General features: G+C 60.3%; 1 protein-coding gene across 1 annotated transcript; it reads left to right on the top strand.

The window, feature by feature from the left end:
* The first annotated feature begins 989 nt into the window (after window positions 1-989).
* On the top strand, window positions 990-13,803 carry ITGA10 (integrin subunit alpha 10). The gene is made up of 26 exons (XM_041404032.1): window positions 990-1,064; window positions 1,151-1,241; window positions 1,312-1,439; window positions 2,087-2,235; window positions 2,778-2,928; window positions 3,006-3,171; window positions 3,240-3,313; window positions 3,995-4,139; window positions 4,618-4,766; window positions 4,849-4,992; window positions 5,211-5,414; window positions 6,064-6,194; window positions 7,042-7,211; window positions 7,832-7,974; window positions 8,050-8,157; window positions 8,487-8,572; window positions 8,651-8,792; window positions 9,442-9,534; window positions 9,981-10,057; window positions 10,149-10,232; window positions 10,615-10,699; window positions 10,964-11,077; window positions 11,161-11,547; window positions 12,347-12,439; window positions 12,635-12,748; window positions 13,456-13,803. Exons 1-26 carry the CDS (start codon window positions 1,029-1,031, stop codon window positions 13,525-13,527), a joined length of 3,336 nt encoding a protein of 1,111 aa, XP_041259966.1. The 5' UTR covers window positions 990-1,028; the 3' UTR covers window positions 13,528-13,803.
* The last annotated feature ends 93 nt before the right edge of the window (window positions 13,804-13,896 follow it).

Raw genomic sequence — 13,896 nt, forward strand, 5'->3', positions numbered from 1 at the left:
AAACTGAGGCACGAGTGGGGAAACTGAGGCACGAGTGGAAAAAATGAGGTAGGAGTGGGGAAACTGAGGCAGGAAAGGGGAAACTGGGGCAGGAGTGGGGAAACTCAGGCAGGAGGGGGGGAAACTGAGGCACGAGCGGGGAAACTGAGGCAGGAAAGGGGAAACTGAGGCAGGAGTGGTTGAGGCAGGAAGGGTGGGCAGAGGGGGAAGGGGGGTGGGGAAAAGGAAAATGGAGCAGGGAAGGGGAAACTGAGGCAGGAAAGGTGGGGAGGGGGTGGGAGGAGGAAAATGAAGCAGGGAAGGGGAAAAATCAGGTTGGTAAAGGGAAACTGAGGCAGGAATGGGGAAACTGAGGCAGGAAGGAGGGCAGTGAGGTTGGAAAGGGGAAACTGAGGCAGGAAAGGAGGGCAGTGAGGTGGGAAAGGGGTAAACGAGGAGGAGAAGAGAGAAACCTAGGGTGGGTGGACTGGGGCGGGAAAGGTGGGGAGAGGGGGTTTGAGGGGTGTCCCTGTGGGTTTGGGGGTTCCCTGTGGGTTTGAGAGGTTCCTGTGGGTTTGGGGGACCCTGTGGTTTTGTGGGTTCCCCGTGGGTTTGGGGTTCACTGTAGATTTGGGTGATGTCCCTGTGGGTTTGGGGGTCCCTGTGGTTTTGGGGGTTTCCCGTGATTTGAGGGTCCCCTGTGGATTTGAGGTGTCCCTGTGGATTTGGGGGTCCCTGTGGGTTTGGGGGTCCCTGTGGGTTTGGGAGTTCCCCGTGATTTGGGGGTCCCCTGTGGATTTGAGGTGTCCCTGTGGATTTGGGGTCCCTGTGGGTTTGGGGTTCCCCGGGGGTTTGGGGGATGTTTTGGGGCTCCCTCTGCCTCTGAACGTCCCCGTTCCGGGTGGGGGTGCCGCGGCACATGGAGCCCCCCATGGCCCAGAGCCTGCTGAGCTTTTGGGGTCCCCCCGAGGTGCTGACCCCGTTTTTGTCCCCGTTGCCCCCGAGGCGCCGCAATCCCGTGGCTCAGCAGCAGCGCCGGCCACCTCGGCATGACTCTGTCGCACTCCGAGGACGGCGGCTCTGTGGTGAGCGGAGGGAAACTGAGGCAGGGCGGTGGGGCCAGGGCGGTGACGTCACCCCAAAAAAGGCGTGCGCCCCGCTTTGGTCCCAGGAATGCGGCACCTCCGTGTTCAGCACCGGCCGCTGCGTCCGGCTCGACGAGGAGCTCCGGCCGCTGGGCACCGTGGCGCCCACAGCCCAGCGTGAGTGGGGTGGCACGTCCTGGGAGCCGCCGGCCTGTGCCACCCCCGGTGTCACCGTGTCCCCCGCCAGGTTGTCCTACCTTCATGGACATCGTCCTGGTGCTGGACGGCTCCAACAGCATCTACCCCTGGGAGGAGGTGCAGGCCTTCCTGGGGAACATCCTGGGGCGCTTCTTCATCGGGCCTGGGCAGACACAGGTCAGGGTGGGGCGCCTTGGTGGCACCGCGGTGTCCCCAGGGCTGCGGGGGTGTCCCCAGGGCAAGGGGACTGTCCCCAGGGCTGGGAGGGTGTCCCCAGGGCAAAGGGACTGTCCCCAGGGCAGTGCTGTTGGCCCCTGGGGTGGTGCCAGCCTGGGGGTGATGTCATTGTCCCTTGGGATGATGTCATCGTCCCTTGGGGTGATGTCATTGTCCCTCGGGGTGATGGCATTGTCCCTGGGATGATGTCATTGTCCCTGGAGTGATGTCATTGTCCCTTGGGGTGATGGCATTGTCCCCGGGATGATGTCATTGCCCCATGCTTTGGGGATTTGAGGGGTCTCCATAGAGTTGGGGGATTCCCTGGGGATTTGAGGGGTGTCCCTGTGGGTTTGGGGGTTCCCTGTGGGTTTGGGGACCTCCTCGGGAATTGAGGGGTGTCCCTGTGGATTTGGGGGTTCCCTGGGGAATTGAGGGGTGTCCCTGTGGGTTTGGGGGTTCCCTGTGGGTTTGGGGACCTCCTCGGGAATTGAGGGGTGTCCCTGTGGATTTGGGGGTTCCCTGGGGAATTGAGGGGTGTCCCTGTGGGTTTGGGGGTTCCCTGTGGATCTGGGGCCTCCCCCTGGCTCTGACCCTCCCCGCTGCAGGTCGGGGTGCTGCAGTACGGGGAGCGCCTGGTGCAGGAGTGGGCGCTGGGGGAGCACCCCACGGCCCAGAGCCTGCTGGAGGCCGCGCGGAACCTGACGCGGCAGGAGGGGAGGGAGACCAGGACGGCCATGGCCATCCGGGAGGCATGGTGGGCTCGGGGTCGGGGTCGGGATGGGGGTGGGATTGGGAGAGGGAGTGAGATGGGATTGGGAGCGGGATTGGAATGGGATTGGGAGAGGGATTGGGATGGGATTGGGAGAGGGAGTGGGGCTGGGATTGGGGTAAGAGTTGGGTTTAAGGTCTTGATTGGGATTGGGATTTGAATAAAGATCGGGATTGGAACTGGTGTCAGGTTTGGGATCAAGTCAGGACTTGGATTGGGGTTGGGAGAGGGAGTGGGGCTGGGATTGGGGTCAGAATTGGGATTGAGGTCTTGGTTGGGATTGGGATTTGAATAAAGATCGGGATTGGAATTGGTATCAGGATTTGGATTGGGGCTGGGGTTGGGGTCAGAATTGGGATTAGTGTCTAGGTTGGAATCGGGATTGCAGTTGGTATCAGGCTTGGGATCAAGTCAGGGCTGGCCTGGGATTGGAGCCAGGGTTGGGACTGGGACCAGGATCAGGGTTGGGAGCGGGGTCGGGACCGGGGCAGAGTTTAGGATGGGGCTGAGCAGGGGCTCTCCCCCAGCACCGAGTCCTTCAGCGAGGCGCGGGGCGGGCGCCCGGGGGCGGCGCGGCTGCTGCTGGTGGTGACGGACGGCGAGTCCCACGACGGCGACGAGCTGCCCGCGGCGCTGGCCGAGTGCGACCGGCGCAACGTCACCCGCTACGCCGTCGCCGTGAGACCCCTGCCACCCAGCCCTGCCTTCCCCCGGACCCCCGGGGGGGCTCCTGCTGAGCCCTGTCCCTCCCTCAGGTGCTGGGGCATTACCTGCGGCGGCAGCAGGATCCCGAGGATTTCATCCGGGAGATCAAGACCATCGCCAGCGACCCCGACGAGAAGTATTTCTTCAACGTCACGGACGAGGCTGCCCTCAATGACATCGTGGATGCTCTGGGAGATCGGATCTTCAGCCTGGAAGGTGCTGGTTTGAGGCTGGGGTGGTGGGAAGGGCTGGGGATTCCAGCTGAGGATTCCTCGCCCGCTCAGGCACCCACGGCGACAACGAGAGCGCCTTCGAGCTGGAGATGTCCCAGATCGGCTTTTCCGTCCACCACCTCGAGGTGACCCTGTCCCTGTCGAGTCAGAAATGCCACAGAAGGCTAAATCCACTTTGTTAGGACGCCCGTTTCTTTCTGTGTCCTGGCTCGCTGCTGGAGGACCTGATTGGTCCTTTAATTGGCTAATTAAGAAGCCACCTTTGGTAATCAACGCGCATTAAGGTGATCACAAACACCGTGTGCAGCAAGATAAGAATTGCTCATAATTCTTCCCTCTGAGCTTCTCACAGCCTCGGGAAAGTTCTTTGTTTCCCTCTGTGAGTGTTGTGATAAGGCACGAAATGATGACACAGACACTGCTGCTCTCGAGGGGAACAAAAAAGAAAAACTTTTATTTTCTGACTCCAACATTTATAGTTTTCCAAAGGTGACAGCGGGTTGGAGGGTGACAGTGCCACCTCTCCAATGCCACTGGACAGACCAAGGGTCCATCAATTCTCTCCACCTCCATGAAAGAATGCAAAACATAGGTTATTTACAGAACTGTGCGTGAGAAAGTTTGTTGAAAGAATGCAAACATCAGAAGGCTTAACAAAGTCTTACAAAATCAAGGCGACGCGTGAGCACGCCGGGAAAGGTGGAAAACAACCCTCAGCCCATCTCACCCGTGGCGTGGCGGGGTGACATCGGCGGGGCTGGGGGACGCCGAGCCCCTGCGGTGACGCGTCCCACCCACCCCGGCAGGACGGGATCCTCTTCGGCATGGTCGGAGCCCACGGCTGGGAGGGCGGAGTGCTGCAGGAGCGGCAGCGCGGCCGCGTGGTCCCGGCCCGCGACGCCTTCCAGGAGGAATTCCCGCCGCAGCTGCGGAACCACGCGGCCTACCTGGGTACCCGGGCATCCCTGGGGCCGGGGGGTGGGCCCCCGGGTTTGGGGTGAACCAGGGGTGTCCCCCGGCCGGGAGATCGGGGGTCAACGGGGGTGTGCCGTGGAGTGGGTATTTGGGGGGGATTTGGTGATACAGGAGTGTCCTGGGAATTTGGGGTGCCCTGGGGATGCTCCCTGCGATGGATATTTGGGGGGGGTTTTGGTGATACAGGAATGTCCTGGGAATTTGGGGTGCCCTGGGGACACTCCATACTCCAGGGATGCTCCAAACCCGGATATTTGGGGTGCCCTGGAGATGCTCCCTGCAATGGGTATTTGCGGGGGCTTGGTGATACAGGAATGTCCTGGGAATTTGGGGTGCCCCAGGTTCACTCCAAACCCGGATATTTGGGGTGCCCCAGGTTCACTCCAAGCCCGGATATTTGGGGTGCCCCGGGACCCCCCGTCTCCGCGGGGCTCTGACCCCGCTCTCCCCCCAGGCTACTCGGTGTCCTCGCTGCAGCTCCCGGGGGGGCAGCGCCTCTTGGTGGCCGGTGCCCCCCGATTCCAGCACAAGGGCAAGGTCGTCCTCTTCCAGCTGGACCCCCGGGGGACCGTGACGGTGGCCCAGGCGCTCGTGGGGGACCAGGTGAGGGGTGCTGGGGGGCCTCGAGGGCTTGGGGGAGGGGAGTTTGGGCCCCCCTCAGCCTCACAGCCCCCTGCACCCCCAGATCGGCTCCTACTTCGGCAGCGAGGTGCTGGCCCTGGACCTGGAGGGAGATGGGGACAGTGAGCTGCTGCTGGTGGCAGCGCCCTCCTACCTGGGGGGGCAGAGCTGGGAGACCGGGAGGGTCTACGTGTACCGTGTGGGGCAGGTGAGGGGCAGGGGGTTCTGGGGGTGTNGGGGTTGGGTCTGGGGGCTTGGGGCAGGTAGATTTGGGGCGCACTGGGGCGCGGCACTGTGCGGATCAGCACACCACACAGTCACTGAAGGAATTCCAGGTGCCTCGGGGGTGAACCCAGCGGCACCGCGGGGCTCCCTGTCCCTTGGGGGTCCCGAGGACACCCCCTCCCTCCCTCCCTCCCCTCCCAGGCCCGGCTGAGCCCCGCGGGCTCGCTGCTCCCGGAGCCGCGGCCGCAGGATTGCGGGTTCGGCTCGGCGCTGGGCGCGGTGCCCAACCTGAGCCAGGACGGGCTGGCGGGGGCCGTGGTGGGCGCGCCGCTGGAGGACGGGCACCGAGGGGCGCTCTACGTGTTCCACATCGGCCCCCGCTCGCTGCTGCCCCGCCGCGCGCAGGTGGGGGCTGCGCTGCTGGGCTTGGCTGTGGAGTTCATTTAACTGCAGTTTAAAAGTTCTAGTTGTTTGACTTTATTTTCTTTTATTTTTACGTGATTGCATGTTTTATTTAAGTTTATTTTAAAAGTTTATATTTATTTTATTTTTACTTGATTTCATATTTTAACTTTATTTTAAAAGTTTATATTTACTTGATTTCATATTTTATTGAATTTTATTTTTATAAGTTTATGTTTGTTTTACTCGGTTTTGTTTTTACTTGATTTTATTTTTATTTGATTTCATATTTTATTGACTTTTATTTTTAAAAGTTTATGTTTGTTTTACTTGATTTTATTTTTACTTGATTTCATATTTTATTTAACTTTATTTTAAAAGCTTATATTTATTTTACTTGATTTTATTTTTACTTTTGCTTGATTTTATTTTTACTTGATTTCATATTTTACTTTACTTTTATTTTATTTTTATTTTTCCTTGATTTTATTTTTCCTTGATTTCATATTTTTACTTGATTTCCCATTTTTAAAAATTTTATTTCCCAAATTTATATTTAAAGCATTTATTCTATTTCCTAACTCTGAGCCTCCCCTTGTGCCGCCTCCGGCTCACGAGGGGTTAATTAACCCCGCACAATTGTCGCTCGCAGCGCGTGGGGGCGGCGGCGCTGGGCTGGAGCCTCCGCTACTTCGGGATCAGCGTGGACGGACGGGCGGACATGGACGGGGACGGACTGGTGGACGTGGCCGTGGGGGCTCGGGGGGCGGCCGTGGTGCTGCGGTGAGGGGGGACAGGGAGGGGACGGGGACAGCCCGGGAATGGGGACGGGGACAGCCTGGGAATGGGGACAGGGGAGGGGACGGGGACACCATGGTGACAGGGATGGGGACAGGGACACTCCAGGAATGGGGACAGGGACACCTTGGGAATGGGGACAGGGACAGCCCGGGAATGGGGACGGGGACACCTTGGGGACAGGGGAATGGGGACGGGGATGGGGACGGGGACAAGGGACAGGGACAGCCCGGGATGGGGACAGGGGAGGGGACGGGGACACCTTGGGGACAGGGACAGCCTGGGAATGGGGACAGGGGAGGGGACAGGGATAGCCCGGGAATGGGAATGGGGACAGCCCGGGATGGGGACGGGGACACCTTGGGAATGGGGACAGGGACAGCCCGGGAATGGGAATGGGGACAGCCTGGGGATGGGGACAGGGACACTCCAGGAATGGGGACAGGGACAGCCTGGGAATGGGGACATGGAGAAGGGACAGGGCCACTCCAGGAATGGGGACAGGGAGAAAGGACAGGGACACCCCGGGAATGGGGACAGGGAGAAGGGACAGGGACACCCTGGGAATGGGGATACCCTGGGAATGGGGACACCCCGGGAATGGGGACACCCCGGGAATGGGGACAGGGACACCCTGGAAACAGGGCCATGGACACCCCGGGAACAGTGACATGTGGGCCATGGGGACATTCAGTCGGAGAGCCACTCCGTGCCTCAGTTTCCCCCGGTGAGAGCCCGGGCCGCTCCCGGCAGCCTCGCAGCGCTCTCCGCGCCTCCGCTGCCAGCCGGGCCGGGGTCCCGCTGAGCTGCCCGCTGCGGCCGTGTCCCTCAGGTCCCGCTGGATCCTCCAGGTGGCCGCGGCGGTGTCGGTGGAGCCGGCGGCCATCAGCGTCACCCGGCGGAACTGCCGCCGCGGCGGCTCCGGCGCCGTCTGCCTCCGCGCCCGCCTCTGCTTCCGCGGGCGGAGCCGCGCCCCGAGCGCGCCCCCGGGGCTGGCTGTCGGTGAGTGCGGGCCCGGGGGGCTGCGGGGTCCTGGGAGGGTCCTGCGAGCAGCCCTGGCTGGGTGGGGAGCGCCCCAGAGCATCCCAAAGGGTCCTGGAGCATCCCAGAGCCATCCCTGAGCCATCCCAGAGCATCCCAAAGGGTCCTGGAACATCCTGGAGCATCCCAGAGCCATCCCAAAGGGTCCTGGGAGGGTCCTTGGAGCAGCCCTGGCTGGGTGGGGAGTACCCCAGAGCCATCCCAGAGCATCCCAAAGGGTCCTGGAGCATCCTTGGAGCATTCCAATAGGTTCTGGAGCACCCCAGAGCCATCCCAGAGCATCCCAAAGAGTCCTGGAACATCCCAGAGCACCCCAGAGCATCCCAAAGGGTCCTAGAGTCTTTCTTGGGGTCTCTGAGACTTTTCTGGAGCCTCTGAGACTTTCCTGGGGGTCTCTGAGACTTTCCTGGAGCTTCCCACAACATCCCGGGGTCTCTGAGACTTTCCTGCATCCTCTGAGAATTCCCAGGAGCCTCTGAGGGTTCTCTGGAATCCCGCCGGTGCCTCCCGGAGCGTCCCCGGGGCTTCCCTGGGGTCCCTCCCGCCGGTGTCGGGGCGCTGAGCCGCCCGCTCTCCCGCAGATCTGCGCTACACCGTGTCCCTGGAGGAGCGGGTCCCGGGATCCCGAGCTGCCTTCGAGCCCGGCGCCCGCCGGCTGCTGCAGCGCCGCGCGGAGCTGCGGCTGGGCGGGCAGAGCTGCGCCCGCGTCCCCTTCCACGTCCTGGTGAGCCCCGGGCGGCCCCGGCCCCCTGCGGGGGTCCCAGCGCCGCGGGGCTGACGGGACCCCCCGGCTGTGCAGGACACCTCGGATTACCTGCGGCCCCTGAGCCTCAGCCTCAGCTGGGCGCTGGGGGCGGCCGCCGGCGCGGTGCTGGATGAGGCGGCTCCCACCTCGCTCCGCAAACTGGTGCGTACTGGGATGGGGGGGGGCCGGGGCGCTGGGATCGCCCCCGGGCGCTGGGGTCACACTGGGATCACACTGGGATCGCCCCCGGGCACTGGGATCACACTGGGATCACACTGGGATCGCCCCCGGGCACTGGGATCACACTGGGATCACACTGGGATTGCCCCTGGGCACTGGGATCACCCCCGGGCAGTGGGATCACACTGGGATCACACTGGGATCACCCCTAGGCACTGGGATCACCCCGGGATCACCCCGGGCACTGGGATCACCCCAGGATCACCCCTAGACATTGGGATCACCCCTGGATCACCCCTGGCTCCTTCCAGATCCCGTTTTTCAAGGATTGCGGCGACGACGACGAGTGCGTCACCGACCTGGTGCTCAAGGCCACCACGGACATCGTGGGCTCCAGGTAGCCCTGGTGTCCCCCCCGTGTCCTCAAGGTGTTCCTGGGACCCCAGGAGCCCCCCGTGACCCCCCTGGCCTCCAGGCAGAGCCCCCACATCCTGCGGAAGGGCCGGAGGAGGATGCTGGTGGAGGTGGAGCTGGAGAACCGGCAGGAGAACGCCTACAACGCCAGCCTGTGGCTGCACCTGTCTGAGAACCTCCACTTCTCCAGCCTCGTGCTCCAGGTGCAGCCTGGGGGAGCCCGAATCCCTGAGGAGCTCCTCCAAAGTGTCCCACCAAATCCCTGAGGAGCCCCTCCAAAATGTCCCACCAAATCCCTGATGAGCCCCTCCAAACTGTCCCACCAAATCCCTGAGGAGCCCCTCCAAAGTGTCCCACCAAATCCATGAGGAGCTCCTCCAAAGTGTCCCACCAAATCCCTGAGGATCACCTCCAAAGTGTCCCACCAAATCGATGAGGAGCTCCTCCAAACTCTCCCATCAAATTCCTGAGGAGTCCCTCCAAACTCTCCACCCAGGTCTTTGGAGAACCTCTGGGTCATTCTTGTCCCAGCCCATTGCAGGTGGGATGGGTTGGAGTCTGTTGGGTCCCCAAACCCATTTCAGGGGGGACAGGGGTTCCACAATGTCCCCAACCTCTCCCAGGTGGCAGCTGGGGGTCCATGGTGTCCCCAACCTATTCATGTGGGATATGGGGCTTCTCGGTGTCCCCAACTCCTCCCAGGTGGGAACTGGGGCTCCACGGTGTCCCCAACTCCTCCCAGCTGGCAGATCATGTTCTCTTGGTCCCCTGTGGCCCCCTCGGGGTCCATTGCTGCCACCTCCCCGTGTCCCAAGCCCCCCGTCTCCATGTCCCCGTGGTGTCCCCTGGCAGGAGCCCAGCTCGGTGAAGTTGGAGTGCTCAGCCCTGGGGGGGCACCGCTGGCGCTGCAGTGTGGGGTACCCCGTCTTCCGCTCGCAGGCCAAGGTAGGACCCCCCAGAGACCCCCAGGGAACCTCCACTTCTCCAGCCTTGTGCTCCAGGCACGGCCTGGGGGGAGCCCAAATCCCTGAGGAGCGCCTCCAAACTCTCCACCAAATCCCTGAGGAGATCCTCCAAAGTGTCCCACCAAATCCCTGAGCAGCCTCTTGAAACTCTCCACCAAATCCATGAGGAACCCCTCCCAACTGTCCCACCAAATCCCTGAGAAGCTCCTGTAAACTCTCCACCAAACACATGAGGAACTCCTCCAAAATATCCCACCAAATCCCTGAAGAGCTCCTCCAAACTGTCCCACCAAACCCATGAGGAACCCCTCCCTACTGTCCCACCCAGTCCCTGAGGAGCCCCTCCCAAGTGTCCCACCCAGTCCCTGAGGAGGGTCCCCGTCCCCCAAAGCCCCTCGGGCCCCCCCAAACCCCCCCCACCCCCAGGTGTCCCTCACGCTGGAGCTGGAGTTCAGCTGCTCCGTCCTGCTGGACCTGGCCGAGGTCACGCTCAGGGCCACCAGGTAGGGGGTGTGGCTGAGCCCTGGGGGGCGGGGCTGCAATTTGGGGACCCTCCTGATTGTCCCCCCCGCCCCTCCCACCTTCCCCATCCAGTGACAGCACCGAGGTGACACCGCAGGACAACGTGGTCAAGCTGTCTGTCCCCATCCGCTACGAGGCCAACCTGTTCCTGTCCAGGTGGGGCTGGGGGCGTCGGGGGGGGGGGGGGGGGTCAGGGAAGGGGATGGGGCCCCCCCCCCCGTGTGTCCCCCCAGAGTGGGGGGTCAGGGAGGGGTGGGATACACCATGAGGGGCGTGACCCCCCCCGTGTGCCCCCCCCAAAAAACACCGACCTGCAAAGTGGGGGGGTCAGGGAAGGGGGACAACCACGAGGGGCGTGACCCCCCCTGTGTGCCCCCCCCAGAATGAGGATGTCACAAAAGGGGATGTGACCCTCCTGTGTACACCCCCAAAAAAACCCACCGACCTGCAGAGTGGGGGGGTCACAGAGGGGGGGTCAGGGAGTGGGGGGGTGACACCCCCACCATGGACGTGACCCCCCCGTGTCCCCCCCACCCAGCACCACCAACCTGCCCCGCTACGAGCTTCACCCCCCGGGCACGTTCACCGCCAGCCCCGGCCCCGAGTTCAGCACCACGGTCAAGGTGAGCCATGAGGCGGGGAGGGGGGGGGTGACACCCCCACCATGGACGTGCCCCCCCCGTGTCCCCCCCACCCAGCACCACCAACCTGCCCCGCTACGAGCTTCACCCCCCGGGCACGTTCACCGCCAGCCCCGGCCCCGAGTTCAGCACCACGGTCAAGGTGAGCCATGAGGAAGATGATGATGATGATGATGATGATGATGATGATGATGATGATGATGGGGGGGCCCTGCCTCACCGCGCCCCCCCCCCAATCACATCCAGGTGCAGAATTTGGGGTGCTACCCCCTCCAGAACGTCACCCTGCACATGGCCCTGCCAGCACTCGGCCAGCACGGCGCCACCATGCTGTCTGTCACCGAGCTCCTGCCTGGAAACGTGAGAATTGGGGACACCTGGGGGGTCCTCGGGGTGGGGAGGGGTCCCCGTGCCCTCTGAGCCCCCCCTGTGCCCCCCCCCAGGCCACCTGCAGGCTGCACCCCCCCGATGGAGGCACCCCGGTGGTCGCGGTGCCCCCCGAGGATCTGCTGCACACCGAGAGGCTGGTAGGGCTGGCTGTGCCCCCCACCGGGGTTTGGGGGGGTCCCCAAAACTCCGGGGGGGTTCAGGGGGGTCCCCAACATTCCAGAGGATTTGGGGGGTTCAGGGATTTGGGGGGTCCGGGGATTTGGGGGTCCGGGGTCCCCACACTCCAGCGGATTTGGGGGTCCGGGTCCCCGCCCCTCGCCCCCCAGGACTGCTCCAGCAGCCGCTGCCAGGAGCTGCGCTGCCGCCTGGGCCCGCTGCAGCGCGGCGCGGCGCTCTCCGTGCGGCTCCGGCGCAGCCTCCACCTGCGGTTCTTCAGCGCGGTGAGCGGGGCCGGGGCGGGACACGCCAGAGAGGGGAAAATGGGGAAAAGTAAACTAAAATTAAAATAGAGAAGGTAAATGGAAAGGGAATAAATAGAATTAAAGGAATAGAAATGTAATATAATATAAATATAAAGAAATAAAATTAAAATAAATAAAATAAATAAATAAAAATATAATATAAATATAAATATAAATAAATAAATAAAATAAAAATAAATATTAATATAATATAAATATAAATATATAAAATAAAAATAAATGTAAATAAAATAAATATAAAAATAAATAAATTTAAAAAATAAAATAAAAATAAATATTAATATAATATAAATATAAATATATAAAATAAAAATAAATGTAAATAAAATAAATATAAAAATAAATAAATTTAAAAAATAAAATAAAAATAAATATTAATATAATATAAATATAAATATATAAAATAAAAATAGTATATTTATTATATTGTATTTTTATTTTATTATTTCATTTAATTTTACTATTATTATGTTTCATTTTATTATTTTTATTTAACTTTACTATTTTCTTATTTCACTTTATTATTATTTAATTTACTCTCATTAACATTTCATTTCATTTTATCATTATTTCATTTAACTTTATTATCATTTTATTTCACTTTATTATTATTTAATTTACTCTCATTAACATTTTATTTCATTTCATCATTATTTCATGTAACTTTATTATCATTTCACCTACTCATTATTTAATTTACCCTCATTAACATTTATTCCGTGTCTGATTCCGCCCGTGCTTTGTTCTTCCCCCCCAGGTGAAATTCCGGAGCCTGCGGATCGTGGGCAGCGTCTGCCTGGGGGTCGGGGGGGGGCTGCTGGTGCTGGAGGAGGGGGCTCAGTGCAGGGAGGTAGGACCCCCCCGGTGCCCCACTTCCCCCTCATCCTGGTCCCCCTCCCCAAATTCCCTGTCCCCCTCCCCAAATTCCCTGTTTCCCTCCCCAAATTCCCTGTTTCCCTCCCCAAATTCCCTGTTTCCAAATATCCATTTCCCCCCCCCCAAATCCCCGTTTTTCCCCCCGAATTCCCATTTTTCCCGGCCCCAGCTGGTGCTGGAGGTGCTGCGGGGCCGCCGCGTGCCCGTGTCCCTCTGGATCCTGGGGGGCAGCGCCCTGGGGGGGCTCCTGCTGCTGGCCCTGCTCAGCCTCGGCCTCTGGAGGGTGAGGGGACACCGGGGGGACACCGGGGGGACACCGAGCGGGGGCACAGGGGCATCCTGGGGTGACACCCAGGGGGTCATGCTGGCACCTTGGGGTGACACCAAGGGGGGGGGCACAGTGACACCCTGGGGTGACACTGAGGGGTGACACTGAGTGGGGCCATGGTGGCATTGAGGGCGGGGAGGCACGGTGACACCAAGGTGGGGCACAGTGGCCCCTTGGGGTGACAATGAGGGGTGACAATGAGGGGTGACACTGCATGGGGGCACGGTGGCACCTTGGGGTGACAATGAGGGGTGACACCGAGGGGCGGCATGGTGGCATTGAGGGGTGACAGTGAGGGACAGGGGGACACGGTGACACTGAGGCGGGGCACAGTGGCACCTGGGGGTGACAATGAGGGGTGACACCGAGGGGCGGCATGGTGGCATTGAGGGGTGACAGTGAGGGACAGGGGGACACGGTGACACTGAGGTGGGGCACAGTGGCACCTTGGGGTGACAATGAGGGGAGGGGGCACGGTGTCACCTTGGGAGGGTGACAGCGTCACTTGGAGAGGGTCACAAGGTCACCTGGGGCAGCTATGGGGGTGGGGCACGATGTCACCTTGGGGAGGGTGACAGTGTCACCTTGGGGTGGCCACGTTGTCACCCTGGGGAGGGCTGGGTCCATCCCCCATCCCCCATTTCCCATTTCCCATCCCCCAGCTGGGATTCTTCTCCCACCCAAAACCCCCCCGGGAGGAGGAGGAGGATGAGGATGAGGACGAAGAGCACTGAGGTGACAGCTCTGCTGGTGGCAGGAGGACACCCAGGAACGTCCCCCTGGGTCACATCCCGGCGTTTGGGACGGGTGGAGGGACGAGGAGGAGCCCCCCCACCCCGAGGATGGAGCGGGGGAACATCTGGAACATCTGGAAGTGGGAAAAGTGGGAATGCCCTGGAATGGAGCAGCTGCAGCAATAAAGCTCCAGCCTGGGGAACTGCTGATGGGCTGGGAGAGGAAATTCCTTCATCCGGGGGGGAAAAAAACTCAGGAATGATCCCAGATGTGACACAGAGGGATGGGGAGAGCCAAATCTCAAATCCGGGTCAAATCCGGGATTTTGAGGATCAGGAATCTTGGAATTCCCGATTTCCAGCAGGAGG

This window comes from Onychostruthus taczanowskii, unplaced genomic scaffold (genome assembly GCF_017590055.1).
Source record: "Onychostruthus taczanowskii isolate IOZ18803 unplaced genomic scaffold, ASM1759005v1 scaffold207, whole genome shotgun sequence".
NCBI classification, from domain to species: domain Eukaryota; kingdom Metazoa; phylum Chordata; class Aves; order Passeriformes; family Passeridae; genus Onychostruthus; species Onychostruthus taczanowskii.

What these genes read in the sequence shown, in the direction of transcription:
- ITGA10 (XM_041404032.1), top strand. Translation starts at nt 1,029, where the DNA reads ATGACTCTGTCGCACTCCGAGGACGGCGGCTCTGTG. An exon ending in CCGAGGACGGCGGCTCTGTG is followed by an intron (nt 1,065 to 1,150) that starts GTGAGCGGAGGG and finishes CTTTGGTCCCAG; the next exon opens with GAATGCGGCACCTCCGTGTT. An exon ending in TCTCCAGCCTCGTGCTCCAG is followed by an intron (nt 8,793 to 9,441) that starts GTGCAGCCTGGG and finishes GTCCCCTGGCAG; the next exon opens with GAGCCCAGCTCGGTGAAGTT.